Genomic DNA, 25,756 nt, shown 5'->3' with positions numbered 1-25,756 from the left:
TATCTTAATAATTTATTAATAAATATAAGTGAATATCAAGAGCAACATAATATGCATATGAAACTATTAATCTCAACTGATAATTTGTCAAAGAAAAAATAATATAAGTACAGTCTTATTTTTCACAACTCGATGTTTCCGCTGGATATGATGTAATGCATATTTACAATCAGCAATTCACCTACATCATTCATAGAAATAATAACTTGGTGTTTAGTTGCACATTTTGCATTTTTTTTTTTTTCTTTATTTTTATTTCTTTACACAACCGCAAGATATTTGTTAACCCGTGCGAATATATGCTTACAACATTAACCGTGGACTTGATGCTTTGATAATATCAGTTATTTTACCACGGCAATTAAAGACGCCTTGATATAGCCTAACCCTGCACCTTGCCTACCTCAATTTAAAAAAAAAAAAAAAAAAAAGACTCCTCATGTTTTCAGCAGTAAAAATTATTTTTAAATTTTTTTATTTTATCCACACCTGTATAAAATATTATTTACGACAATAATAATTTAAAAAAATAAAAATCCTATATACTTTTATTTGTAAAAAAAAAAAAATCATTATACATTTTCTTCTTCTTTTATATACTTAATTAATAATAATTTTAAAATTCTCCAAACAAGGAAATCCGGCAACACAAATTGTCTAAGGTCATTGAGCCCCTTCTCAGGGGGTTTATCATAATTATTATTAATTTTTATATATTTTTATCTTAATTTTTTTCATGATGATTAGATAGAAACATCCTTTTTAGAATTAACACTGTGTACAAGATTTTTAAATTGACGTAAAACGGTGTGTTTTTCTTTTGTTGTTTAAGCACGTGTTTCACTGCAAGTCAACAAAATTGTAAAAAATAAATTAGATAGATAAACTTTAATAATAAACCATAATATTTAATTTTTATATTTTTTTATGAACTATATATGTATGTCGTTTGTTTGTACAGCAGGCATCATTTTATAAATGTATGACTCAACGAAAAAAAATTATAGAAATAAAAACACTACCACAATTGCCAGCTGTTAATACTGGTCAAGCTAAAATTCTTTGATTCCTATATGTATGCATTGATATTGTATATATATTTAAATAATTAATATATATTGCTTTATTGGCCCATGGGTCATTATCATCATGTGTGTACATGATGCGTTGATAGCTCTGAGCATTGTCAATGAGACAACTTATTTTCTTCTCTCTCTCTCTTCTTGATAATTCTGAGCACGCTTTAAACCATCATCAACTTGACTCTGGCTATGTATTAAAAACATAATAATCACAAGGCATGTATATAATAAAATAATAGAATAATACGTGTGCATTTTACATACAAAATTTTTATTATAAATGCTATTTTTTTTTTATATATATACTCAAGCTACATTAAATTTTGTTATTATCTATAAAATAATTTATCTTGTAAAATTTATTATCAGAGTTAAAAAAATTATTTTAATTAATGAATTATAAAATTAATAAAGAAAACATTTCATTATTTGATTAAAAATATTTTGATGAGTTAAATATATATTATTATTATTTAGGATAAATTTTATATAAAAAATAAATTCAGATGAAAATTTTTAATATGCAGTGAAAAGAAATATGTTATATTCAATGATATAATAATAAGGGAATGAGTTGTTGTGAGGGCGTCATTTATAGATGAACAAACTTTGTGGACAAGTACTGGATAATAATGAGTTTTAACTTGATAATGTACATTTGTTAGAATATATAAAAAAAAAAAGAAATGCAGATGTTTTAAAAAGAGATAGTAAAAAAGGCATGAGTTTAAATTGTGTGTGATTGGCTGACTGCATGTTGTTGACTGGTAGGCTTTGAAACAACTTTTTAAACTTGGAACAGTAGTGTCTTAGCAGCCGGTACAATCGTGTCGACTTGTCGGTTTTTTTATTATATATCAGTCAGTGTTTTTATTAAATATATTTTGATAAAATGTGATAATTAAAATATGTTTAAAATGGTGTTGATTGTGTGAGGGGAATTCTTTAAAAAAAAAACAACTCACACGCTTTTTTTTTTAAATTAAATTTATAATTTATAATTTGGTAAATTATCAAGTAATTTATTTGTCAATTTTTGTAATTTGAATTTTATTGAGTCATCGTTAAATTTATTAAATAATTTTTTTTTTTTTTTTTTGTAAATTGAGTATGTTTTCGTTGTTTTTCAAGGGTTAAAAAATTTTACAGCCCCCTGTTTTTGTCACTGGTTAAAATGACGCAATTAAAATATACAATGAAAGATGGGAACTCGTTTTAACAATTCAAAGTATACATGAGAAAATAAATATATATAAATAAAAAAAAAGACAAAGAATTATAAAAGATGGGTATATATAATGTGGTGTCCCATGGAATTAATGATGCTTAGTTTGTATGTATAAATACATATTATGTATGTGTATTAAACGGGTGAAAAAAAATATATAAAATAGAAGGGTGTTAGTAAAATTTCAGTGAGTCAGTTGGTCTTTGACGACATCCAAAAATACTCAATGTATTTTTACCAAAGTTTGTTACAGGGCTCTTTTATTCATGATGTTTTAGAGATAAGTTGCCTTCTTTTGATGTTTCATCTACATCAGATAATATTATATTTATTTAATTTTATTTCTTAATAATAATCGTACAAGTATTTCAATTCATTTGTACAGCTATTAGTTTTTTTAAATGATGATGCCATCATCAATTCTTTGGAATAACATGGTCCTGGCATTCTTTGTATTGTTGTTTTTTTGGTATGTCTAGTATGCTTTTTTTGTTTTTTTTTTATTTAGCAAAACTAGTCGCACCAGAAGTCAGTAAAATTTTTTTGAATCTTTGGGTGTCACCCTCAATGTCAGATTGAAATTCTTAGCCCACTTAGAACAGGCTAAAAGCCAATAGGAGATAAAAAACAAAGAAACAAAATAAAAAATCTTTTTAAAGAAATCAATTTTCAAGGTCTTTGATACAAGCTGTAAGTGACATTGGTGCATAGAATTTTTGTACAGGTGTCGGCCTTTCGTATCATTTCCGTCTACATGCCTGTCTGTCCTACCCACCTTTCACATTATTGCTTCTGTTTTTCTATAAATATATTCATCTATCTATCTATCTACCTTTTTAAAAATTTTAAAAACTCTATTCTCCATTTATCTAGTTTTATAAATATTGAATTTTTATCCACAATACATTTAATACTAAATAAAACTTCAGAAAAAAAAATGATAAATAAATTTTTATTTTATACTCAGAGTGGATGTATATGTCGTTGTAAAAATAGATTGTATGGTTGTCTTTCAAACACACAGATAAGTTGTTAGATATTTTTTTTTTTTTATCATACTGACTACTTATTTTCATTTGTATCTGTAATCAACTTTTTAAAATGATAATAAATATTCATGATTAACAAAAGTTGAGAGAGAGAGACAGAGAAAATTAGAAAAATATATTATTATGTTGACATAATAAAGATTAAAGAAGCTTGTGTTTATACTGTGATTGAGTGATAAAAAAAAAAAAAAAAAAAGGATTGAAAGTGTGTATACAGTTAATAAAATTAATGTTAACAAAAAAAATAATAGTAATAATTTATGATTAATCATGAATTTATTAATACCACTTGACACTGATATAGCCTTTTTTTTTAATTATAATAGCGATAGTTTGTTATCTATCTGGACTGTATCAGTAAATTTAAATACTTGAATTTCAATTTCCAAAAAGCCAAGTTTGATAACCCTTCTATTAATAAACATAGACATATGTGCGCCCGAGGGCTATTTTGTCTTTCTCAGTTACTTCTCTAATTTCAAATGCGTTAAAAAAAATATTCATCATTATTTCTAAATTCTATAATTTATCCTCTAAAAATGCAACAATATTTATGCACATATTTAACACACTTGAAGCTCATTTCCCTGGCACTTGAGCACACTTCAGGTTGTGATAATTATTCATCAATGTACAGTGTGCCAGACAACAAACACTGGCTTTCCATACAGCTGATAAATTCAATTGATATACCATTACAAACTTGCATTAAAAAAAAAAATAATAAAACACACTCAAATACACCTTGGAAAATTCAATTAAAGAAGCAGATGTTTTCTTTTTTTTTAAATTATCAAAAAATATATCTGCTATGTATTAATGAATATGTTGAATCAATTTTAAAAGCAGATGTTTACTTTTTTTTTTTGGCTCTAACAAAGAAAAATAATAATTTTTTTACCATAGTCGCAATGAAAAGGTGAAAATTTTTGTGTATAATATAATTATGTATGTATTTTTAATAACAAAGCTGCATTTTGTCAAGGTGACACACACCAAGTTGACTAAATAATACCGCTACATGTCTGAGAATTACGATGGCGGTAGTTTTATTTATGTCTTTGCATACCTTGACGTTTATGGTCTGTACTGTAATCGTCATGCGCACAATATCAGACAGGAAGCATATTGCACATTGAATTTAAAATTTTCTCAAACATGCTATTTTAATATTTTTCTTTTAAATAAATTTCTACATTTATACAAAAATAATGTTCAATGAATTAAACAAATATTATATCAAATATAATTTTTCAAAAATAAAAAATCAAATGAATAAAAAAAAAAAATATTTATTCAATGATTATTTAGACTTTATATTACCGATTGAATTCTAATGTCAATTAAATATTCTTATTTAAAACTCACACTGCATACATCCGCCTTAAAGTTCATTCAACTTGTCGACACTTTTGTCTCGATAATTTTAACACGATTCTGTCTTATCGAATTTTTTTTTTTCTTTTATCAAATTTTTTTTTTATTTTGTATTGTATATATACAAAGTAGAACACAATATATTTGAATCATGAACTTGAGTCATTTGATGAGAGGAAAAATTTCATTGTTATCAATATTTTTTATTATTTTTTTTTCCTCCAGGAAAAATAATATTGTGAGTTGAATGTGTGGTATAAGTGCGTTTGTATATTTATTATTTTTGATGTGTATAATTTTTATGTTAAATAATTTATATAAATATTATTTGGTACTTGAAAATATACATGTTATTTGTTTGAATCAGTAGCAATTCATGTGAATGTTGAATTATAGTTATATCGTGTAATTGTTCATTTTTACATTAGTCATGCAGGAATGTATTCTCGTCATGCTTTCGAGTGCTCGAATGAAAGATAAAATGATTTGGCTCGAGACTGGAGGTCAAACCACTTATGTTGTCACTTTTATTTTCTTATTGATTATTAAAATGCAATACAATCATTAATATTTCAATTATTAATCTGATGGTCTTTCTTTTTTTTTATTTTTTTCTCTTGAAATCATTTTCAATTATCGTTTTTATTATCATCACCATTATTTTGTCATCATCATTATCTTGCAGTGTCAAAATATATCTCAAGAGTTTCCTTTTTATTTTTTTACTTTATTATTTTTTTATAACTGATAAAATTGAATAACAAAAGTACTTTTGTTATAGTAATAAATTCAATTAGTTTAAATACATGTAAATGAGTTTCAAGAGTAGTTCAAGAGGTTCAATTGAATTTCCCTGGTAGCAGAATCGCGTGGCAAAAGATGCTTGATGTTTTACAGATCGATAAATATACAACGTTAGATTGGGATATGAAATTTTTACCTTCCGCATAATTAGCCAATGCTGAATGTTTACTTTGAGCTGGCGTTGCCACATTAGACATATGGTGTAGTACATACATGTAGCTAATATTTTTTTTTTTCTTTCTTTCTGTTTTATGTGTTTATAAAATTGTTCTTCTGATAAATTGTAAAACTTGTTTTCCGTGTGAAATTTACTAGAGATCCTTAGGATTTCTAGATACTTGCTTGTTATTTACCTGATTATTTTTCCAGAAAATATACAATTTGCTTTCCGTTAATTACTTTTAAGCTTTTTTTTTTATTTGATAAAAAATGTTTATGGAACATGTAACTCTTGTTTGAATGAAAAAAAAAAGCTCTTAAAACAAAAGTCGTTTATAAAATTTGTTATAAAAACAAATGCATCAATTGAAATAGAAATAAAAAAAAAACCAAAGAACACAACGGTGAATTAAAAAATTGAAGGGTCCATGAAACTCTAATAATACGTTTCATTGAAATGTCCATCCCACTGACGTTATGATGTTGAAGGGAATAAAAGCCAGAGTTGTTTTACTAGAAGAAACAAAAGAAAATGTTTGCGTGATAAAAAAAATTAAAAAAAAATAAAAAACATTCAGTTGACCCAGAGTGCAAAAGAGCAGCAAAAATAATTCTTGTAACTGAGTGATTGAATCAAAAGACATCCTATGGTTAAATGTAATTCTTAACTTTACAATACTTTGCAAACTAAATTATAGTTTATCATAACTACCAACTAATTTTATTATTATCTTATATAATTTTTTTTTTTTCATTTTACTTTGTTTTATTCGACTTGTATGGTAATTGTGATGATAGCTTTGTCATTTTCAATAATAAAATTATTATTTTCATTACAACAGTCTCTGACACATTGAGATATGAGATATTTATCTCTCCAGTTTGTATTACAACACGCACTAGAGGGTGTTCAAAATTTAGTCACATGTGTCACGCTCACTATCGCAATTTTTAAATCTATAAATTCATTGCTTTCTCTTTTTTCTAGCTTCATGTAAAGCATAATGCTATTCATCGTTGAGGGTTGTTGAAAAAATACAAATAAATTTTTACACCCATCAACACATTTCATATAAACTTTGACCCGAATATCACAAGTCTCATCTTTCTATTAATCAAATTTAAAAAAAAAACAAACATATACAGACAAGAAAAATCAATAATCATAGTATAAAACCAATATTCATTTAACCATGCATATATAAAATTGTTAATATGTATTAGGGTGACAGAATGTTGCCCCGATTTACAACCCTCTTCATGCACGCAATATTGAACATTCAAAACAGAATATTCTTTAGACTAAAAAGAGGGGTTGTATATTTACTCGTGGATGTTTCAAAAAGGCGGGGAGTTGTATGAGAAAAAGTTTAGTTTTAAAAAGCCAGCTTTTACATAGAGATCAGACAAAGATGAAGCGATATTGCTAGGGATGTGGTAACGTAGCTTGTCCAACAAAAAAGGAAGAGATAGTGACAAAGATGGGTGGTAAAGGCTGGTACGGTTTGCCAGGATTGTTTTAAAGGAGAGAGGGAATATAGAACGTTGAGCGTCGCGGCGCAATTTTGCCGCACCCCAACAGAGCGCCTGCTCCCTCATTCTGGCAGGACGTATCTTACATTTTGTTTCAACCACTGTTGCCAAGTTCCTGTATTTTATCCTTTACAATTGGCCAATTTAATTTGACATTTATTTTATAAATTATATTAAAAGTTTACTTCTGCATGACGTTAGTAGTTTGTAGACAATAAAAAAAAAGTTTAGTCAAGGTTAAAAGGATATACTTAGTCGGATAAATTTTTTTCATTCATTTGGCGCAGTGCCGGCCGGCCGGTGTATGTGTTCAAGGATTGTCGTCCATTGGATTATTATTGAAAATAAAAAATAATATTAATATTTATACCAAATACTAATCCATCCAGTGTACATCAATTAAAAGTGTATTTAAATATATATATATTTTTTTTATCGTTGATTTTTGTTTGGATAAAATTATACAATATCAATAGGTCGTGTAAATTTAGGAACTGCTTGGGGAGTAGTGACCGCGAGTAACTAATGGTACACAAGTATGTTTTATCGAAAACGTCAGAGCTGGTCTGTTTCACTAAATTTTATTGGATAATTTTGGAAATACAATTATAAAAATATTTGGAAATTCATTATGAGCTAAAACTTAATTAATTTTGTATATTTATATTGCTAAAAAAAAAAAAAATATCTCCAATCACAAAACAATGAGATTTTAAATTTTAATAAAAAAAAAAAAAAGTGAATTTAATGACTCAATAAAGTTCAAATGCAATTATTTCCGTCCTTTAAAAAAAAAAAAATATTACTAAATTTTAACACCGTCCTTAATAAAATTTTTGTGGAATAATTATTACAGTGATAAATAAATTAATAAACCATATTTGAAGGTGATATTTGAATAAGCCATTGATAATAATTTATAAGTGTTTAGTGAACATTTAATTAAGTACCAATGAAGTGTATTTAGGATGATGGTAGATCGTGTGGAAGGTCACCTCTTCATGTATCGTCGCCCAGTTTATCGGGTTTTCCAGTATCTTGAAACAAGCGAGTAAGTATATTGAATGATCGCACACCAATATGCTATAATACGCAGTTTACACAATTTAATAAAATCTTGGAAAAAAAAATAACCAAGTATATCGGATTGAGTGAATTTGAAAAATAATCAGATTATTATAGCGGTACCATTAAGTATGTTGATAGTGTCAGTAAAATTAACGATTCATAATAAAAAGAAAGAAAGGAAGTGTATTTTATTCAGGGCGTAGTCAATGTTGCTTGAGATTTGGTTGTCGTGTGAAGTTGTTGAAGCTTCTATGTCAGATATATATAAGATAGTGCAACGGGACTCTTCCTTTCTTGTTATGTTTTTGTTTTTTTTTTTTACCGTGATACTTACTGTATAATTAAATTTTTGTCTCCCATAAAATTGTAATTATAAATGTGCAGACATTCTAAGAAACAAATTAACCTTCAGATTGATCTACAAGTGTCTAAGAAGTATGTTTAATGATTACATGATACATAGATTTTATGAAGAGAAAGCTCATTGTTTTAATTCTGAGAAACAGTATTAATCGAGCACATACAGGTTTAACTTAACACATCCTTTAATTAGACGTCATTAATAATATGAATTTAGAAATTTTATTGTAGTGCATATTTATTAGCAGTTGTTCGACAGTCTAATGAACCATCAGCTCTTCTATAACATGTGTTGCCTTGATTGTCATCATTACCAAAGCGAAGATTTCTTTCATTCATTCTTCTCGTTTGTTCCATTTTTTGGTATCTAAGTAATTCATCTGCATTTCCTGCTTGATAAGTGTTGTTGACTACATTGTCATCTCCAAATTGTCGAATTGGACGTATTCTCTCGAGGTACTCATCGTAGGCACTTTTCTGTTTTGGAACACTTCTAGGAGGCCATGATAAATTATTTCGAGTATTAGTGAGAGATCTTGGACCAACATTTTCATCATTTTGCCAATTATTTCCTTTATTTTCACAATCAACTGGTGGTGCATGTCGCTGTATGCTATTTAATCTTTTTTGTATCCATATTAAATTTTGAGATATACTAACATATTTCCATTCAACCCAACTTTGAACATCATCACACGTATAAGCAACCATACCAACCTGTAATAAATGTAAAACATTTTTTTACCGTAATTGAAATAAAATTAAATTTTTATTACCAGCGTATTTTCAATGATTATTGGAGTTCCCAGTGGAGGACATTTGACATATTTTGCTGGTGGTGAAGGCAGTTCATCAAGGTTAACATTAAGGCCAGAGGATGCTGATAAAGCATTATTATTTCGTGTTATCACTGTTGTAAATGCTCGCGCAATATCATCAATGCTGCTGTTTCCGTTTGAATTTGATATTATTTTAGCCAGTAAACTAGCTTCCTCTGATTTATTTGTTGTTAAAACTGAATTATTTTTTCCTACAGTATTATTTAATTGTTTCATTGTTGCATCAACAATTTCTTGTGCAAATTTTTGTATGCTAGCTTCATTCATGTCTGTCAATTGTGCTGTGATAACTGATTCCAGCTTGTTGTAATCTTCCATGTCAGATTTATCAATATTTTTCGATGAATTGCCTGATCCAGATATCTCAGCTTGTCTTCTGCTATTATTTTCTTTTGCAGATGGCTTAGCTGTTGTTGATTTGACATTTTTGTCCACGTTATTTTTAGCTTTTTTTCGTTTTTTCGAGTTACGAGGTTTTGAATTTTTTTTAGTTTCTGTACTATCATCTGAACGAGAACGTCGTGAAGTAGATGTTAAAGAAGATCGCAATTTTATACTTCTTCCTGCTCGTATTGGTGGATTTGTATCAGAAAGTGAGTCAAAGCTTCCATGATAGCCACCACTTACAGTATTTTTAACATCTAACTCGTCAGGTAGTTCATGCCTTGGTGATGGTAGATTTTTTGCTTTTAAAATTCTTGCAAATTGAAGATTCTAAAAATTTAATTTATCCAATTTACATATAGGTATGTTAATTATGTCATTACGTACCTTTGAAGTTTGAACGATCGTTATAACATTGCATTCATTGCCACAACACATGTGACCAACGTCGTCAAATATTCCTCGAGGAAGTTTAGGAACAACTGCAGTTCCTGGAATAATACTAAAATAAGCAGTAAGAGATATTGAATTGTTTTATTATGCAAACTATTATAAAAAACATTTACCTGCATGCAAGATACAGCAATGCAAGATTATGGGTAGGGTGATCCTTTGCATCTACATCATAAGCATATTTTGGATGCATTTCATAACGATTAATTCGAATAACATAAGGCTTAGAAGTAATTCCGCCAATTTGAAGAGCAAGATTTGCGTCAATATGATGTCTAAATGTAAAATAATAAAAAACAATAATAAACTATTTAAAAAAAAAAATAGTAACAAGCGTGTTTTGAAAGTTACGTTAAACTAACTCGTATATATCAGCAAAGTGCATACAGGATGCTGTTGTTATAGCGTGTCTAAGGGTCAGGATAGCTCCGGTGCACATAAAGTACCGCTTATTGCTAAAACAAAGTAGATAAAAATTGTAAAAAAAAAAAAATAGAGTATTGGACTTGTAGTAAATTTCCTTGGCTATTAAATTGTACCTAGCTGCTTGAGCTGGTTTACAACACGTTGGAATATTTTCATCTCTCACAATATATGCGTGCATCTTCATTATTTCTTCACGACCTGTAAACTCCTTAACAATCCATGGATCACTTGTCTGTCGTTTATTTATTTCTTTGAATAATCCTGGTGACTTTAATGATTGACTTCTCTCTTGATGCTTTGTATTACTCGAGGTCCTTTCAAGTTTATCCATCTGATTACACTCAATCGAAGCAAATGTCACTGCAATCACTAAAATAACTACTGTTTGTAAATACATTTTATACTTAATTGACATAATTTTAATTTTAATCCACAAATTAATTTAAAACTTTCTTTAAATAAAAAAAAAATATTTTTTTAATTACTAAAATATTTTTTAAAAGTAGAATAATTTTTTTTTCGATTATAGAACAATTCTCACTCTATAAGAACTTATTGCATAATGAACGTGTTAATACTAAAAGTATTTGACATAAAAAATCAAAAGACCAATGTTTATTTTTGCATGTTTACTAAATGGAGCTATAAAAAACGGTTCTCATTAATTAACTGTGCTCAAAACATAATCGTATATTATAGTACTTAAAATTATGTTTATAAAAAAATTAATAATTCATATGAAATTTTTTTAAACGCAACATAAACTTTTCTTAAACACAATATAATTTTATTTACGTTGAGATAATATAGTACATTTTTTCATTAAAATTTATGTATTAACGTTGAATTTTTCTATTAATTTTTTTGTCTTGAATAGTTGAATAAATTTGTCTTCTTTTTAATAAATTACTCAATTCTTCATTGGACTCTATACGTTTTGGTACTTTAATTATTTTATATTTACTAATTGATTCGAGTTTTTTACGCATCCATGGGCTCATTGTTGTGATGTCTATGAGTTCAGTATCATCTGTATCAATTTTAGAAAATTCTTCTTGTACAGAATCATTATCAAATCTTGAAACTCTTCTATTGAATGGATCTCTGGTTCTGTATGTTGAATCAACAGTAGGCATAAATCGACGAAGTGGTTTTTGAGCATTATTAACCTCAGTATTCCAAGTACTCCCAGTTGGCACTTGTTCGGTTTTATTTTGATCAGGACAAGTACCTTTTTCTTTACAACCAACAGTAATATAAAAATTAAAAACACAATTTCCACAATTTTTATTTGGCAAACCACTCGTCATTGTGCCATTTTTTCCTGAAATTTGTGGTATTCCATTTGAATTGGTTTGGTTCCAGTCATTAAGAATATTATGAATCCATTCTTCATTATTATAAATATCAGTATACTCCCATTTAGCTTCAGCTTGACGGTCATCACATGACACAGCCACAATAGCTGCCTGAAATTAATTTTAATAATTACATAATGACTTGTTTTTTTTTTCTTTCTAAATTAATTATTACCTGTGTATTATTTCGCATCACTGCAGCTCCTGTTTGTGCGCATGAATGTGAACCATCAGTTGATCGTTTAACAAGTCTCTTAACTGTCTCAACAATTTTTTTAAACTTCATTAATTCAGAATCAACTTGACGACGTTTTCGATAAACTGAGGGTATTTGTGGTGCAAGTGTTTGTAACATAACATGTGATGTCTATATTTAAAATATAATCAACTAAATAAACAAGTTGTTTTACATTTTACTGTAAAAAAAAAAAATAAATAAACATATTTACTTACGTAACTAGTACTTTTATAAATAGCAACTACACAATCTTCATCTCTACAAATACTTCCAACTGATTCTTTTGGTAATTCAATTTTAAAATAATTTGCTTGTTCAATTTTACATGCTAAACTTAAAATTGCAATATTGTGTTTTGAATAATTTGTACTGTATGGATTTGTATTATGATTTGGATGAATTCTATATTCAGTAACTCTAATTATCTGCACGGTTGGTTTTAGTGGTGCTATTACAACAGCAAGAGGAGCACGTACATTATGTCTGAATAAAAAAAAAATTAAACAATACCGAATCATAAAAATGTTTATTAAAACATTTGACATATTATTTTTTTTTTTTACCGTATATGTAAAGCTTCATGTAAACAGGATGCCGAAGTCAGGATCCGGTTCTTCGTTAGTATGGATCCGGCACACATCATGTATCGTTTTGTTCTTAGACAAAATTATTATCATTAAATTTCAATGGATTATTTTTTATAAATTATCATTAAATTAAAAAAATTTTCTTACGATTTTTGTATTCCCTGTAAACAAGTATCAGCATCTTCATCTTTAACAATAACCGCCTGAATATTTATCAAGTCATTTGATATAACACCAGCTCTAGCCATCCAATAATCATTGACATTTAATTTGGCTGTTGAATTAATCGGTGTCACTTCATTGGATTCAATTTCTTTTAAATATTCTGGTGATGTTTCAACTGTATCATCTGTTGATTCACCAACAATCACCTCAATAAAAACAGTTAAATAACAAAAAAAAAAATACTCAAGTTTAATTAAATTCATGATTAATTAAATTATCAAAAAAAATTAAAAATTTATTTATATATTTTTTTTGTTAAATCAAATTTTTTAATTAGTTGAATTTAAGAGATAATTAGGTGTAATTAGAAAAGCACGATTAGACCAAGCCAGCTGGCAATAAACTGAGCAAAAATATTACATTTTTCCATCAGTTTATTTAATCTTAAATATTAGTAAACTGTTTGAAGTTATGATTGAGGGTTATTACTGTTGAATCGAAGGTCCAGCGATACGAGTTGTAGTAATATCAACTTTTTTATTAGACTGAAAAAAGAAAAATAATAATTCTCAAATGATTTTATTAAAAAATTTAAGTTTTTTTTTTTTTATTATTTTTATTTTTACTAGAGTGGATGAACTTCCGGACTTTCTAGAATAGATCCACGACCAAAATAAGAGCCTTCCCACTTTGATTCTCGGACAGATGGGCTCAGAGATGATAAATGTGTGTCGTAAAATATTCGACACGAATCTTGTTGGTTATTTTATATTTTTTTTATTCTTTCTGTTTTATTTAATATATGTATATATATTTTTTTTTAAATATAAATTTTTTTTTTATACTTCTTCAACGTGTGTATATATTTTTTCGCTTTTAATGGAAAAAGGAAACCACGATCTTCATTGAGTCTTATAGACCGACCCCATGGGAATTTTGCAAAGAGTGCGGTTTATTAAAACAACCCACGCATCGGTAGACACCGCGAGACTGGTGAGGAGGGAAAAAAGAAGGTCTACCAAGTCTTTGCTGGTTTGTGTCTGATCAGTTTGCACTTGACGTTGAATCTGACAACACCCGTTAATTTTATTTATTAATTTATTCGCAAATTTAGTATCAGTTTTAATTATCAATTGCATATCGACACACGGATTATAAATTAGTTTTGTGGCAAGTGAAATTTGAGAGGATTATTTATAAATTATATGTGAAACATGAGTAGAAAAAAAATAAATAAAATAATACTGTGTGATAATTTTAAATGTGAAAATTATTATAATATTTTTAGTGATTCATAATCATTGATACATTGAAATAAACAATGACGACATGTTAATGATGGCATACAATAAATTATACTATTTATTTATAATTATTTATCAGTTTTATAATAATAATAATAATTATTAAAAATTATATAAAATGTTTATGCTGATGAATAATTGTAATCTCTTTAAACTTGTTTTGTATTATTTTATTTTAATATCACGTATACTGTCAATCTAAATACGATAAAAATTTCCGGGTTATTATTACTGGTTTGTCAACGAAAATATATTTATTATTAAAACATGTCTCGCTGTTTTAGCAGAGCGCGAAGTTCAATATACACACTTCCAATTTGGTAGACTAGTGCCCACACGTCTACCACGATTGTTCTTTCACCTCTTATGTTTAATAAACAAAAAAATATGTCGTAATAGAAATACACAGCATCAATTGAAAATTAATTATTATTTTTATTTATTATTTATTTATAAATCATCATTGATATAAAATGTAAATTTATCATTAAAAAAAAATTGTGATTTATATTTATTTTCAAACTTAAATCCACGTGGATCTATAAAAATTGATAAATAAATTACCAAGAGATATATATCTTGTACAAAATAAATATACCATTTGCAAAAAAATCGTGTCAATATAAAAAGTTAGAGTTTGAATTGTTTAACTCATCGTGATCGATAAATAAATGTCAGTACAAATCACTTGATTAAATCTTGAAATACCCACAAACACTTTCCAATAATTTGTGTTCAAACACCTACGTTTTATTTTATTTTTTTTTTAAACAATTTTATTTATTTATTTTTTTCTTAATCAAATAATATATACGTCAATACCATTTATAGCTTGACCTCAAAAAAATCATGGATCATCATGTTGATCTAAAACTTGAAAAACAAAAATTGCATTTGTTTATAGAAATATAGAAAAAAATATTTTAATCATAAATAGTTTTAGTGTAGAATGCTTAGTCTTATTGAGTGTAAAACAAGCGTGATGTCGTGGCCGGTGGCAATGGATTGTGTACAAAACTTTAATAATATTGTTAAATCACCAGTTGATGATGTTTTTGTTGTACGAAGACAAATTGAAAATACAACAAAACCAAAAGAAAGTATTTGGCAACGTAATAGTAAAGGTTTACTTTGTGCATTGGGACAATTTGGTTGTAATGATACACACTACAGTCCAGACACAATTGGAACATGGAAATTTCACAGAGTAACAAGATCAAGGTGATTCAATAAACTCCCAGTAAAAATACAAACAAATATTCTATTTTAATTTTAGCCAGACAAAAATATTGAATAAATTATAAATAATTCTATGAATTTATTTTTTTTTATTTTTTAGAATTTATTGCAATCAGATAATTGTGTTATTCAAATTTTAATAGAAATTAAATTCAACTAAATTTTCTAAAAATAAAATTATTGATAAATTGATTTTGAGCAATAAAAATATTCAAATTTATATTGTAAAATTTTTATCAAATAAAATATCAGTGACAGTAGCTTGTATAAAATATGCGAATTTATACATAATCGTTATCTTGAAGATACCATGTAAAAGTCCAATATAGAAAGTCGTATAGGGAAAGGTAAAATTGTGGGCGACAATAATGCAGGTGTATTTAAACTCAGGGACAGTATTTAATGTACAAAAATATTTCTTAATAATTTATTTACTGTTTTAATTACCAGTAAAAATATTTTTTCTATATATAAATTTATCAAAATTATATTTATTATATTTTTTTCAAATATTACAAATATACATATTGAGGATACGTGTGGGATTGTGAAGAAGTCCGAGTATCCGGTTTGCACCACAAACGATGTTTTGTATTTTTTTTTTTAAATTTTTTTCCTTATTTAACCCTAGTACGGAAGTCAACACGAGTAAGTTAGTTTTCCCCTTATTCATAGAGTACAAACACGCGATTTAAATTCACATTTATATTGTTCTTTTCATTGCCTGATTTACTTGACTTACTTGACTTCCTTAAAATCCAACTAAAAGCATTTTTTTCATTCTCATTATTTTTGTTTTTATTTATTTATTTTTTTTTGATACTTAATTTATTATGAGTATCAAGTATCTTTGTCCTGGACAAATATCATCATATCGATTTTGTTTTATGAAAAATAAAAATAATAAAGTAATAAGATACTTGGTTGATGGGTAAAAGTCATGCATCGTAAAGCTTTTCCCATGATTTATTATTTGAAGGGAAGTAGCTTATTTCTATTTGAGAAATTTAATTCATTTTTGTGGTTTTTTTTTACAACTTGATTTCAGTCATGAAGGGATGAGTGGAGGAAATGATGGCAATGGTGTTGGAGCTGGTGGTGGAATTCAAATTGCTGGAGGTAAAAATACACCGCCACATGGATCACCAACACCAATGGATAAAGCCACCTTGAAGGTACATCTACCAAATGGTGGAATGAATGTTGTTAAATTTGGTGATGCAATGGATGTACGTGGTATTATATCATTATTAACAAGTCGTCTTGCTGCTGGTACTCGTAATTATAGAAATTTATATGCTATGAGACTTCATCATCCTGGTTCTGGTGAGAGCTATTGGCTTCATCAAGATACAACAATGTATCAGGTAAACTAATTATATTTTTTATTGTCAAATTTTAATGCTATAAAATTATTTATTTTTAGAATAATATTTATTATATTTTAGGTACAAGAAAAATATGAAAAAAAACATCCACATTCTGAATGGAGATATGAGCTTAGAGTTAGATACTTGCCACAAAACCTCAACGATTTGTATGAAAAGGATAAAGTTACATTTTATTATTATTATGATCAGGTAAATTAATCATTTTGTTAAATTTAATATTAACCAAGATTAATTTAATAGATTAACACTTGTAATATATTTTTTTTCTATTTAAAAAAAAAAAACAGGTAAGAAATGATTATCTCAATGCAAATCAGTCAACGCTTGACCAAGATGTGGCTGTTCAACTTTGCTGTCTTGAGATTCGATATTTTTTCAAAGACATGCCGCAAGTTGCACTTGATAAAAAAAGTAATCTGGAGTATCTTGAAAGAGAGGTCAGTTTAACATTTGACAAATAAAAATTAACTATTTTTTTTTATTTTATTTTTCCTGATCTTTTATTATGATAATAATATTTAAATTATTTTTTATTTTTTTTATATTTTCTTGTCTAGCTACATCTTTGTCAGATTTAATATTATAAATGTTGTTGTTTTTTTTTCATTTTTTTACAGGTTGGATTGCACAAATTCCTTCCACGCTCAGTGTTGAATGGTGTGAAGCCAAAAACATTGCGTAAACTTATTCAGCAACACTTCAAGAAGGTCGCAGCTCTCACTGAGTTAGAGTGTATGTTTAAATTCTTCGATCTCCTTCGTTCACATTATAGATTTGATCAAGAAAGATTCATTTGTGCACTAGGAGTAAGTTACATTAAACCAGTTTTTATAAATATTTTATTTATATTTTTATTTGTTAATTATTTAAAATAATATATATATATTTTTTTATCTGATTATATAGTCAAGTTGGTCGATACCTGTGGAGCTTGTTATCGGTCCAGATCTTGGAATTTCTTATATGGCACATCGAGGCGGAACTGTGGTATGTATTTGACATTTAATTGTTTTATTATTTTATTGTTTGTGTGTTTGTTTTTTTTCTTTATAATATATAAATTATTAACAATTTGTTAAATGTCAAATTATAGCCAACAAGAATGGCAGAATTTTCCCAAATTCAAACAATTCAGACACTTGTTTCTGATTGTAAAGAACATGCAAAAGCATGTATCAAACTTCGTGTTGCTGGAGCTGCTGAAACACTCAGTATTACTTGCTCGAGTTTGGATCAAGCTGAAAGTCTTGCAGACTTGATTGACGGTTATTGTAGATTAACAACAGGATCCAACACTTCGTTGTGGAATAGAAAAGGTATTTATATTTTTTTATTTTTAATTTATTTTAAATTACTTTCGTTATATTTTATGAGCCAGTTTATTACCCGTCATCTTGCAAATTATTTCCAATGAAAAATTGACTTGTTTAAAAATTATTATTGCTTTAATAATAAATATTTTTATTTCAATATTAATTTTCAATTGAATACAAGTTTGACATGATATTTATTGAGTGCACAATTATTATTTAAATATCAAGATAATTAATTTTAATATAAAAAATAAATAAAATAATATCACCTACATAAAAATGTCTTGACTTGGATGTTTAATGTTCCAAGCTGTCTCATGGAAAAATTATCCCTGTCCATGCAAAGGTTGGTAAAGTTTAAAAGACATTGAATAATTTTATATACTGGTAGTTATGTGTAAAGCTTGGATGTATTGACAATAGAATTTGATTATTAGATAAATCAATATGGCTAGTAATTATTATTTCTATTATACTTGATACAATTGTGTTTAATTAAATTATTATATTTAAAATAGATGCACATCCACCAAAATACAGACAAGATGGTAATGCTAGTCCTGAAAAAAATATCAACAAGACTGGAACAATTTTATCTGAAGATTATGCTGAAATTGTTGATGAAGAAGGAGATTATTCAACTCCAGCTGGTAATTTTTTGAAAATACTTTTAAATGTTAAAAAAATTAAACGATTGATTATGAAAAATAATAATTATTTTTTTCTTTTAGCTCGTGATTATGAAATTGTTAGAAATCAAGTTGAACTAGGTGAAATAATTGGTGAAGGACAGTTTGGTAATGTACACAAAGGATCATATAAAGGTCGTGATGGTCAAGCAATTGCAGTTGCTGTAAAGACATGCAAAGTTGATGCTGATTTAGCAACAGCTGAAAAATTTCTTGAGGAAGCTTATATAATGCAACAATTTGAACATCCATATATTATAAGATTAATTGGTGTATGTTCAGAGGCACCAATTTGGCTTGTTATGGAACTTGCAAGATTGGGTGAAATGAGAGCATATTTACAATCAAATAAACATCGTCTTGATCTTTCAACATTACTATTATATACATTTCAATTGAGTACAGCATTGTCTTATCTTGAAAGTAAAAAATTTGTACATCGAGATATTGCAGCTCGTAATGTTTTAGTATCAAATCATACATGTGTTAAATTAGCTGATTTTGGATTAAGTAGATGGGTTGAAGATCAAAGTTATTATATTGCAAGTAAATGTAAATTACCAATTAAATGGATGGCACCTGAAAGTATTAATTTTCGAAGATTTACAACAGCATCTGATGTCTGGATGTTTGGTAATTAATTTTATTATTATTTTATGTAATTTAAATATTAATTTTTATATTTTTTTATTAAGGTGTTTGTATATGGGAAATATTGATGCTTGGAGTCAAACCATTTCAGGGAGTTAAAAATAATGAAGTTATACGTAAATTAGAAAATGGTGAAAGACTTGCACTTCCTGATAGATGTCCTCCACGTTTGTATTCACTCATGTCATCTTGCTGGAGTTATGAGCCAAGTAAACGACCGTCATTTAAAGATATTCGTGAAAATTTACAGTAAGAAAAATATATTTATTATGTTTATTTTTATTGTAAATTTATCTAATTATTATTTGTATTAATTTAGTGAAATTTTGATGGAAGAAAAACATCAACAACAAGAAACCATGAGACGAGAAAATCGTCGTGTTCAAGCAATGTCATGGGGTATGTTTAAATTTTCTTATTTTTCTATCAACAATAGTATACTGGAAAATATAAATAATTAATTTTAAATAATTTAAAAGGTACAGATGAGGTGGCACCACCAAAACCATCACGTCAACTTCAAGGAACTGATGATCAAATGCAACCAACATCAACAACAGCTCCAGTATCAACATATATTGTTGCTCAAAATCCAGAGGTATTGGCCCAATTGATGAAGGAAAATCAATCACGGGGGGTATGTCCGTCTGTGTATACAACACCAGCATCAGCCTTCAATACACTCGCGGTACAATTTCAAGAAGAGGACAAAGTCCTTACAACTGCCCCAGTATCTGATTTACCATTTTTTGATCCCACATCATCTGAACCAAATAGTATCAGTTATAATAATTCACAATCAATTGAATCAATTCATTCAGAAACAAATTTAGATTCAATTGAATCAAATGATACAATTTCCTCTATGATATCTAGTCTTAGTATGTCTGAATCCGTTCATAATCAATCACCTGCGGTTTGTAGAAAACAACAACAATTAACGCATCAGCATCCACAACAACGTAAGGTTAAAGAGATGCAAAATTTATACGCGATTAGTTCAAAAGGAAATAATAATAATAATAACAATAGTAATAACAATAACAATAGTAATAATAATACGAGTGAATTATATTCACATATACAAAAATTTAACGTATCTAATGCTATTCCAATATCGACAGTTTTACCAACAACAACAACAACAATAATAACATCAACAACGTGCAGTGAAATTTATGGTCCAGTTATTAATTTTCCCCAAAGTTCCGCAATTATTGGAAATTTTAGTCAAAGTCCAAGTATTAGTGGTAATATGAATGAAAATCCAGGAAGTTCTGGTCCAAGTAGTTTAAACAGTGTATCAGATTGTCAGTTATCAAGTCAAATTGTTCAGCATGCTCAATCTATTTATCCTCAAAATAATCCATTACAAGCATCTGTTATTGGTGGTGGTGGTAGTGGTGGTGGTGGTAGTTGTCAAAATTTACCTCAAGTAATATCATCCTCTTCCTCATCCTCTACTTGTTCGTCATCTAAAAATATAATTGGTGGTAGTAGTGGTGTTAATGTTTGTTCTGTACCCACATCTGGGATTGAGTGTTTGTATGGACCTGTTTTAAAATTTCGTGCACAAACATCAATGTGTGGTCAAAGTGGTGAATATAAACCATCAACACCAATTATGACACATGTACAACATGCACAAAATGCTCAAGTTGGACGTGTTTATACATCAACATCAGGACAAAATTTTCAACAACAACAACAACAACATGGACAAAATAATCAACAACAATTATATACAAATATTGGACAACAACCAATGTATGTTTCCCGTTCACAGTATATAACAAATATGAGAATGCAAAATATAAATAATTCACCATCATCATCAATTTCATCAACACAGTATCCACTTAATTATAGTCAAACAAATGGCTCATCACCAATATATACTGTTCATGCAACACCAGCTGTAGTTGTACAAGCACAAAAATTATCTCATCAAGATTATCAACAACATTCAAATCAACAAAATAATAATCATCAACAGACTGGTGTTGTTCATTCTTCTTATCAACATACAAACCAATCATCATATCCAGGATCCCCTCATAAATATGTATCACAACAACAACAACAACACCAACAACAACAATCTAATATGATTCCACAAATGATGAACACTGTTGTTTCAAGATCAGTTGGACCACAAATGGCAACCGGTATTGCAAGAATAACAACATTTGTACATTCAAATCATGATGAACAACAACAACAGCAACAACTTTCAACATCTGTTGATGGAACAATGTCCAGTTCTCTTGTTTCATCAGCTGGTAATGACAGTACCATGTCCTCTAGTGGCTCACTCTTGGAAGAGGCTCATCCAGATCAGGTTTGAGAATGCCTCCTAGGAAATAATATTCGCATCTGCTATATAAAAAAAATAATTTACCCACAAAATTATTGAATTATTTATTGGTGTTTTTTTTTTTTTTTTCATTTTATTTTGTTTTTATTTTTGTGTTTGTTATTTTATTTATTTATTTTTTTTTCTGGTTGTTTATATTTATTTGTTTTTTGTCTTCTTCGTTGCACCGTTTATTGTACACTCATTTATGCACACACGCACGTCATACTATATGAACAATTGTTAAATATATATTTTTTTCAAAAAATGAAAATGAATAAAATTAACATTATTGATTGATATTATTTTCAATCTAAAAAATAAGAATTTTAATTTAACAGGATAATTAATTTGGGCATGGTGAATGAATGGATTTTCTTTTTTATTTGCATGACACAACGTAATGTGTTGTTGGTTCTTTTTTATTGTTTTATATTTTAATTAAATATTATGCATCTCTTTAATCTTCTATTTTTTACAATAATTGTAAATTTGTAAATATATATATATTATTTTGTCCTGGAAAATAATCATTACAACGGATAACTGATATTTAATAATTAATTTAATCTAACTAAATGTATTTACTCCCTAAATAATATTGTTGAATTATAAATTAAAAGAAAACAATTTAATAAATTATATTATTATTCGTTCAGTTTCAGAGAAGCAGTCAGTCTGGATTATTTGAAAATATTACCGAGGATTCAATAAACGTTGATGAGGAACAAAAATTATTGGAACAACGTTTATTTGAACAACAACGACAGTCTGAAGAAGATAGCCGTTGGTTAGCAAGAGAAGAAAAAAGATTGTCAATTGCAACAAGTGGTGATGAAAGTGCAAGTCCACCAGTACCAAGATCAATGACACAATCTCCTAGTCACGATGTTAACAGTGCAAATACAAGTTCATTTGGTTCTGATAAAAGTGATAAAATAATAGTTGTTAAGAAAATGGAACCAACACCAACAGCTGATTTAGATAGAACAAATGATAAAGTATATGATTGTACAACAAATGTTGTACGTGCAGTTATGTCTTTATTACAAGGTGTACAACAAAGTAAAGCTGAACAATATTTAGAATTAGTACGTAGAGTTGGTGTTGAATTGAGAGAATTATTATCATCAGTTGATATAATTGTTGATATTCTACCAGGATCAGCACACAGAGAAGTTGAAATGGCACATAAAGTATTAAGTAAAGATATGGCTGATCTTGTGTCATCAATGAAACTAGCACAATCATATTCATCAACAACACTTGATGCAGAATATCGTAAAAGAATGCTATCAGCTGCTCATGTATTAGCTATGGATGCCAAAAATTTATTAGATGTTATTGATTCAATTCGCATGCGTTATCCTCATGTAAATAATCAAATATGTGAACGTCAACATAATAATATTGTATCAACTGGTCATTCAACACCGGAATCAAATCGTATACGTTCAAGTCAATCTGGTGAACAATTACTTAGACGAAGTCAATCAATTGAAAGATCAGATGTTCCTTTTAGACAAAGCCAAAGTGGAGATTTATTACACAGATTAGGACAATCTGTTGATCGAGTATTACCGGTAATTTTATTTTATATATTATAATAAATTTTTTAAAAATACATATTGCCTATAAATAATATAATATTTTTTTCAGGGAAATAACAACGATGTAAATCCTATATCTAGTTTAGAACGACGTCATCGAATGGTTACAAATAGTCTTGAAAGAAATTCAACAGCAAGAAGACACATAGCAACAAATAGTCTTGAAAGAAAAAGACCATCAATAACAACATCAGGCTCAACAAATAACACCATGAATTTACCACCAATGGTACCAGTATCATGTACAACTGTTCAAACAACAATACCTATTATTCATCCAAATAAAATTATTACAACTGATTTAAATCATTCATCAAGTAGTTTGTGTTCTAATAATGGTAAAATATTAAATGAAACACAACAAAATGATAGCTAACAACATCATTGGTGCAAAAATATTCCAACGTAAATTATTTTTCATCTCACCATCAATAACTCATTGTCATTTTAAGTATAAAATAAATTGTATCTTTTTTTTTCTTGTTTATAAAAATGCTTCAAACTAAAAATGTATTTGTATCGAATATTGTCACGAATTTGTATATAAATTAGACACAGACGTTCAATTAAAGCAATCATTTTTTTTTTTTTTTTCTACTTAAAACTCCCAGATATATTTAAGTACATATTGTTGCTTGAAAAAAATACAATTAATTTAACAACAATTTTGATAAATTTACTGTCATTGAGTACTTATAGATAGAGACAGTATTTAATCATTTTTAAACACGTCAATGATGTTAGAAATTGACGTTGTTTAAAAAAATCAATAATATGAAAAAAATAAAACTCCAAAGCTTTAGATTAATCAGCAGTATAATGTATTTTTAAATATATATAATATAACAAGAGTCGAGCATTGAGTGATGCAAATAAAGTGCTCAACAAAAAAAAAAAATAATAAAAAGAAAATCATAATATTAATAATAATAAAGGAAATTAATTTATATCTTGCATGTCTAACCACGTTGTAGAATTTAATAATAATCAATAATTTTTTTTAATTATTACGTGAAAAATTTATAATAATAATCAGTGAAAAAAAAATTGCAATGCTTGATCCTGTAGAAAATTTAATACTTTTGTAAAATGTATTTGTAATTTTTTTAGTATTATTCATTGATTTTTATAGTTGATGATTATATACATCAAATTTTATCAATTATTTACTGTCTATTTTTAAAATAATGCTCACAATTTAGATTATTTTTATTATACAGTTGTAATTATCTTAAATATTTGCACCAAAAATATTAAAAAATAATATAGATTTAGTATTTTATTAATATTTTTATCTGTTTTTTAATTTTTTGAAAAGAAAATAATAGGTAATTCCAGTTGATCATTTTTGTACTGATTTTTATAGATTTTTTTAAACAAAATTTATTTGATTATATTGAGCTGATAAAATATATTTGACAATTTTTCGATTTTTAAATAAATTTATACAGTTACTTATATTGAATTTACAAAAAAAAAAATTGAGAAATTATAAAAAAAAAAAAAAAATGGATAACTAAGTAAACGATGAGTTGATGAGTATTGAAATTTTGAATTTAAATATTTTATTGTATGTATATAGCATCTTGATACTATTGATGTCATTTTTTTAGTGTAAATTATTTTGTAAAATGATTAATTTATATGTGTCGATTAAATGATGAGTGAATTAAATAATTTAAAAAGAAAAAATAAAAATGAATAATGTTGTCTTTTTTTTTTAAATAATCTTTAAGTTTTTTAATAAAATATTTTTTCTTTTGATTTTTATTTAGAACTTATTTAGAATGAGTAAATTATTTATCTAAATAATTTCAAATATTCCCGGTCTTTATTGCTTACCGACAACTGGTAATTATTTTCAGCCAATTGGCTTCCAGCTATATATATATAGATATTTTTTTCAAGGGGAAAAAGTTCGTTAATTCCATGGAGGGGAAAGTGAATAAATAATTTGCCTCAATGAGTCTATTAAAATCGTGTGTTCAAAGTTATCATCGGGATAAAAATGATTAATTAAGGTTTTGTTTAATTAACTTGTTATTGACGTATATTGATATTAATAAGTGCCAGGTTTTATATATTTCGTGGAA

The 25,756-nt window shown here is 27.3% G+C and overlaps 3 protein-coding genes across 5 annotated transcripts; 1 reads left to right on the top strand and 2 right to left on the bottom strand.

The window, feature by feature from the left end:
- Positions 1 to 1,877: 1,877 nt before the first annotated feature.
- LOC122848346 (focal adhesion kinase 1) lies at positions 1,878 to 25,368 on the top strand. Of its 3 annotated transcripts, XM_044146348.1 has the most exons (16): positions 1,878 to 2,087; positions 8,089 to 8,283; positions 16,702 to 17,020; positions 17,102 to 17,233; positions 17,332 to 17,481; positions 17,662 to 17,850; positions 17,951 to 18,031; positions 18,138 to 18,360; positions 18,668 to 18,703; positions 18,876 to 19,007; positions 19,089 to 19,679; positions 19,742 to 19,946; positions 20,017 to 20,096; positions 20,177 to 22,038; positions 22,713 to 23,636; positions 23,713 to 24,725. In XM_044146348.1, exons 2-16 carry the CDS (start codon positions 8,201 to 8,203, stop codon positions 24,037 to 24,039), a joined length of 5,334 nt encoding a protein of 1,777 aa, XP_044002283.1. In that variant the 5' UTR covers positions 1,878 to 2,087; positions 8,089 to 8,200; the 3' UTR covers positions 24,040 to 24,725. The 3 variants fall into 3 exon arrangements, with proteins under 3 accessions (XP_044002283.1, XP_044002280.1, XP_044002282.1); XM_044146345.1 differs by lacking the exons at positions 1,878 to 2,087; positions 8,089 to 8,283 and adding an exon at positions 14,949 to 15,635 and having other exon boundaries at positions 23,713 to 25,368; XM_044146347.1 differs by lacking the exons at positions 1,878 to 2,087; positions 8,089 to 8,283; positions 18,668 to 18,703 and adding an exon at positions 14,949 to 15,635.
- Positions 8,277 to 11,341, bottom strand: LOC122848378. Its single transcript, XM_044146426.1, has 6 exons — positions 10,876 to 11,341; positions 10,699 to 10,791; positions 10,450 to 10,611; positions 10,271 to 10,385; positions 9,437 to 10,213; positions 8,277 to 9,377 (listed from the first exon to the last, which is right to left on the bottom strand). Exons 1-6 carry the CDS (start codon positions 11,175 to 11,177, stop codon positions 8,883 to 8,885), a joined length of 1,944 nt encoding a protein of 647 aa, XP_044002361.1. The 5' UTR covers positions 11,178 to 11,341; the 3' UTR covers positions 8,277 to 8,882.
- On the bottom strand, positions 11,066 to 13,612 carry LOC122848403. Its single transcript, XM_044146464.1, has 5 exons — positions 13,093 to 13,612; positions 12,922 to 13,014; positions 12,574 to 12,841; positions 12,296 to 12,487; positions 11,066 to 12,231 (listed from the first exon to the last, which is right to left on the bottom strand). Exons 1-5 carry the CDS (start codon positions 13,371 to 13,373, stop codon positions 11,599 to 11,601), a joined length of 1,467 nt encoding a protein of 488 aa, XP_044002399.1. The 5' UTR covers positions 13,374 to 13,612; the 3' UTR covers positions 11,066 to 11,598.
- Positions 25,369 to 25,756: the final 388 nt, after the last annotated feature.

Source organism: Aphidius gifuensis, linkage group LG2 (genome assembly GCF_014905175.1).
Source record: "Aphidius gifuensis isolate YNYX2018 linkage group LG2, ASM1490517v1, whole genome shotgun sequence".
In the NCBI taxonomy this organism is placed as follows: domain Eukaryota; kingdom Metazoa; phylum Arthropoda; class Insecta; order Hymenoptera; family Braconidae; genus Aphidius; species Aphidius gifuensis.
Note: the sequence above shows the minus strand (reverse complement) of the source record. Positions and strands in the feature narration are given on the sequence as shown.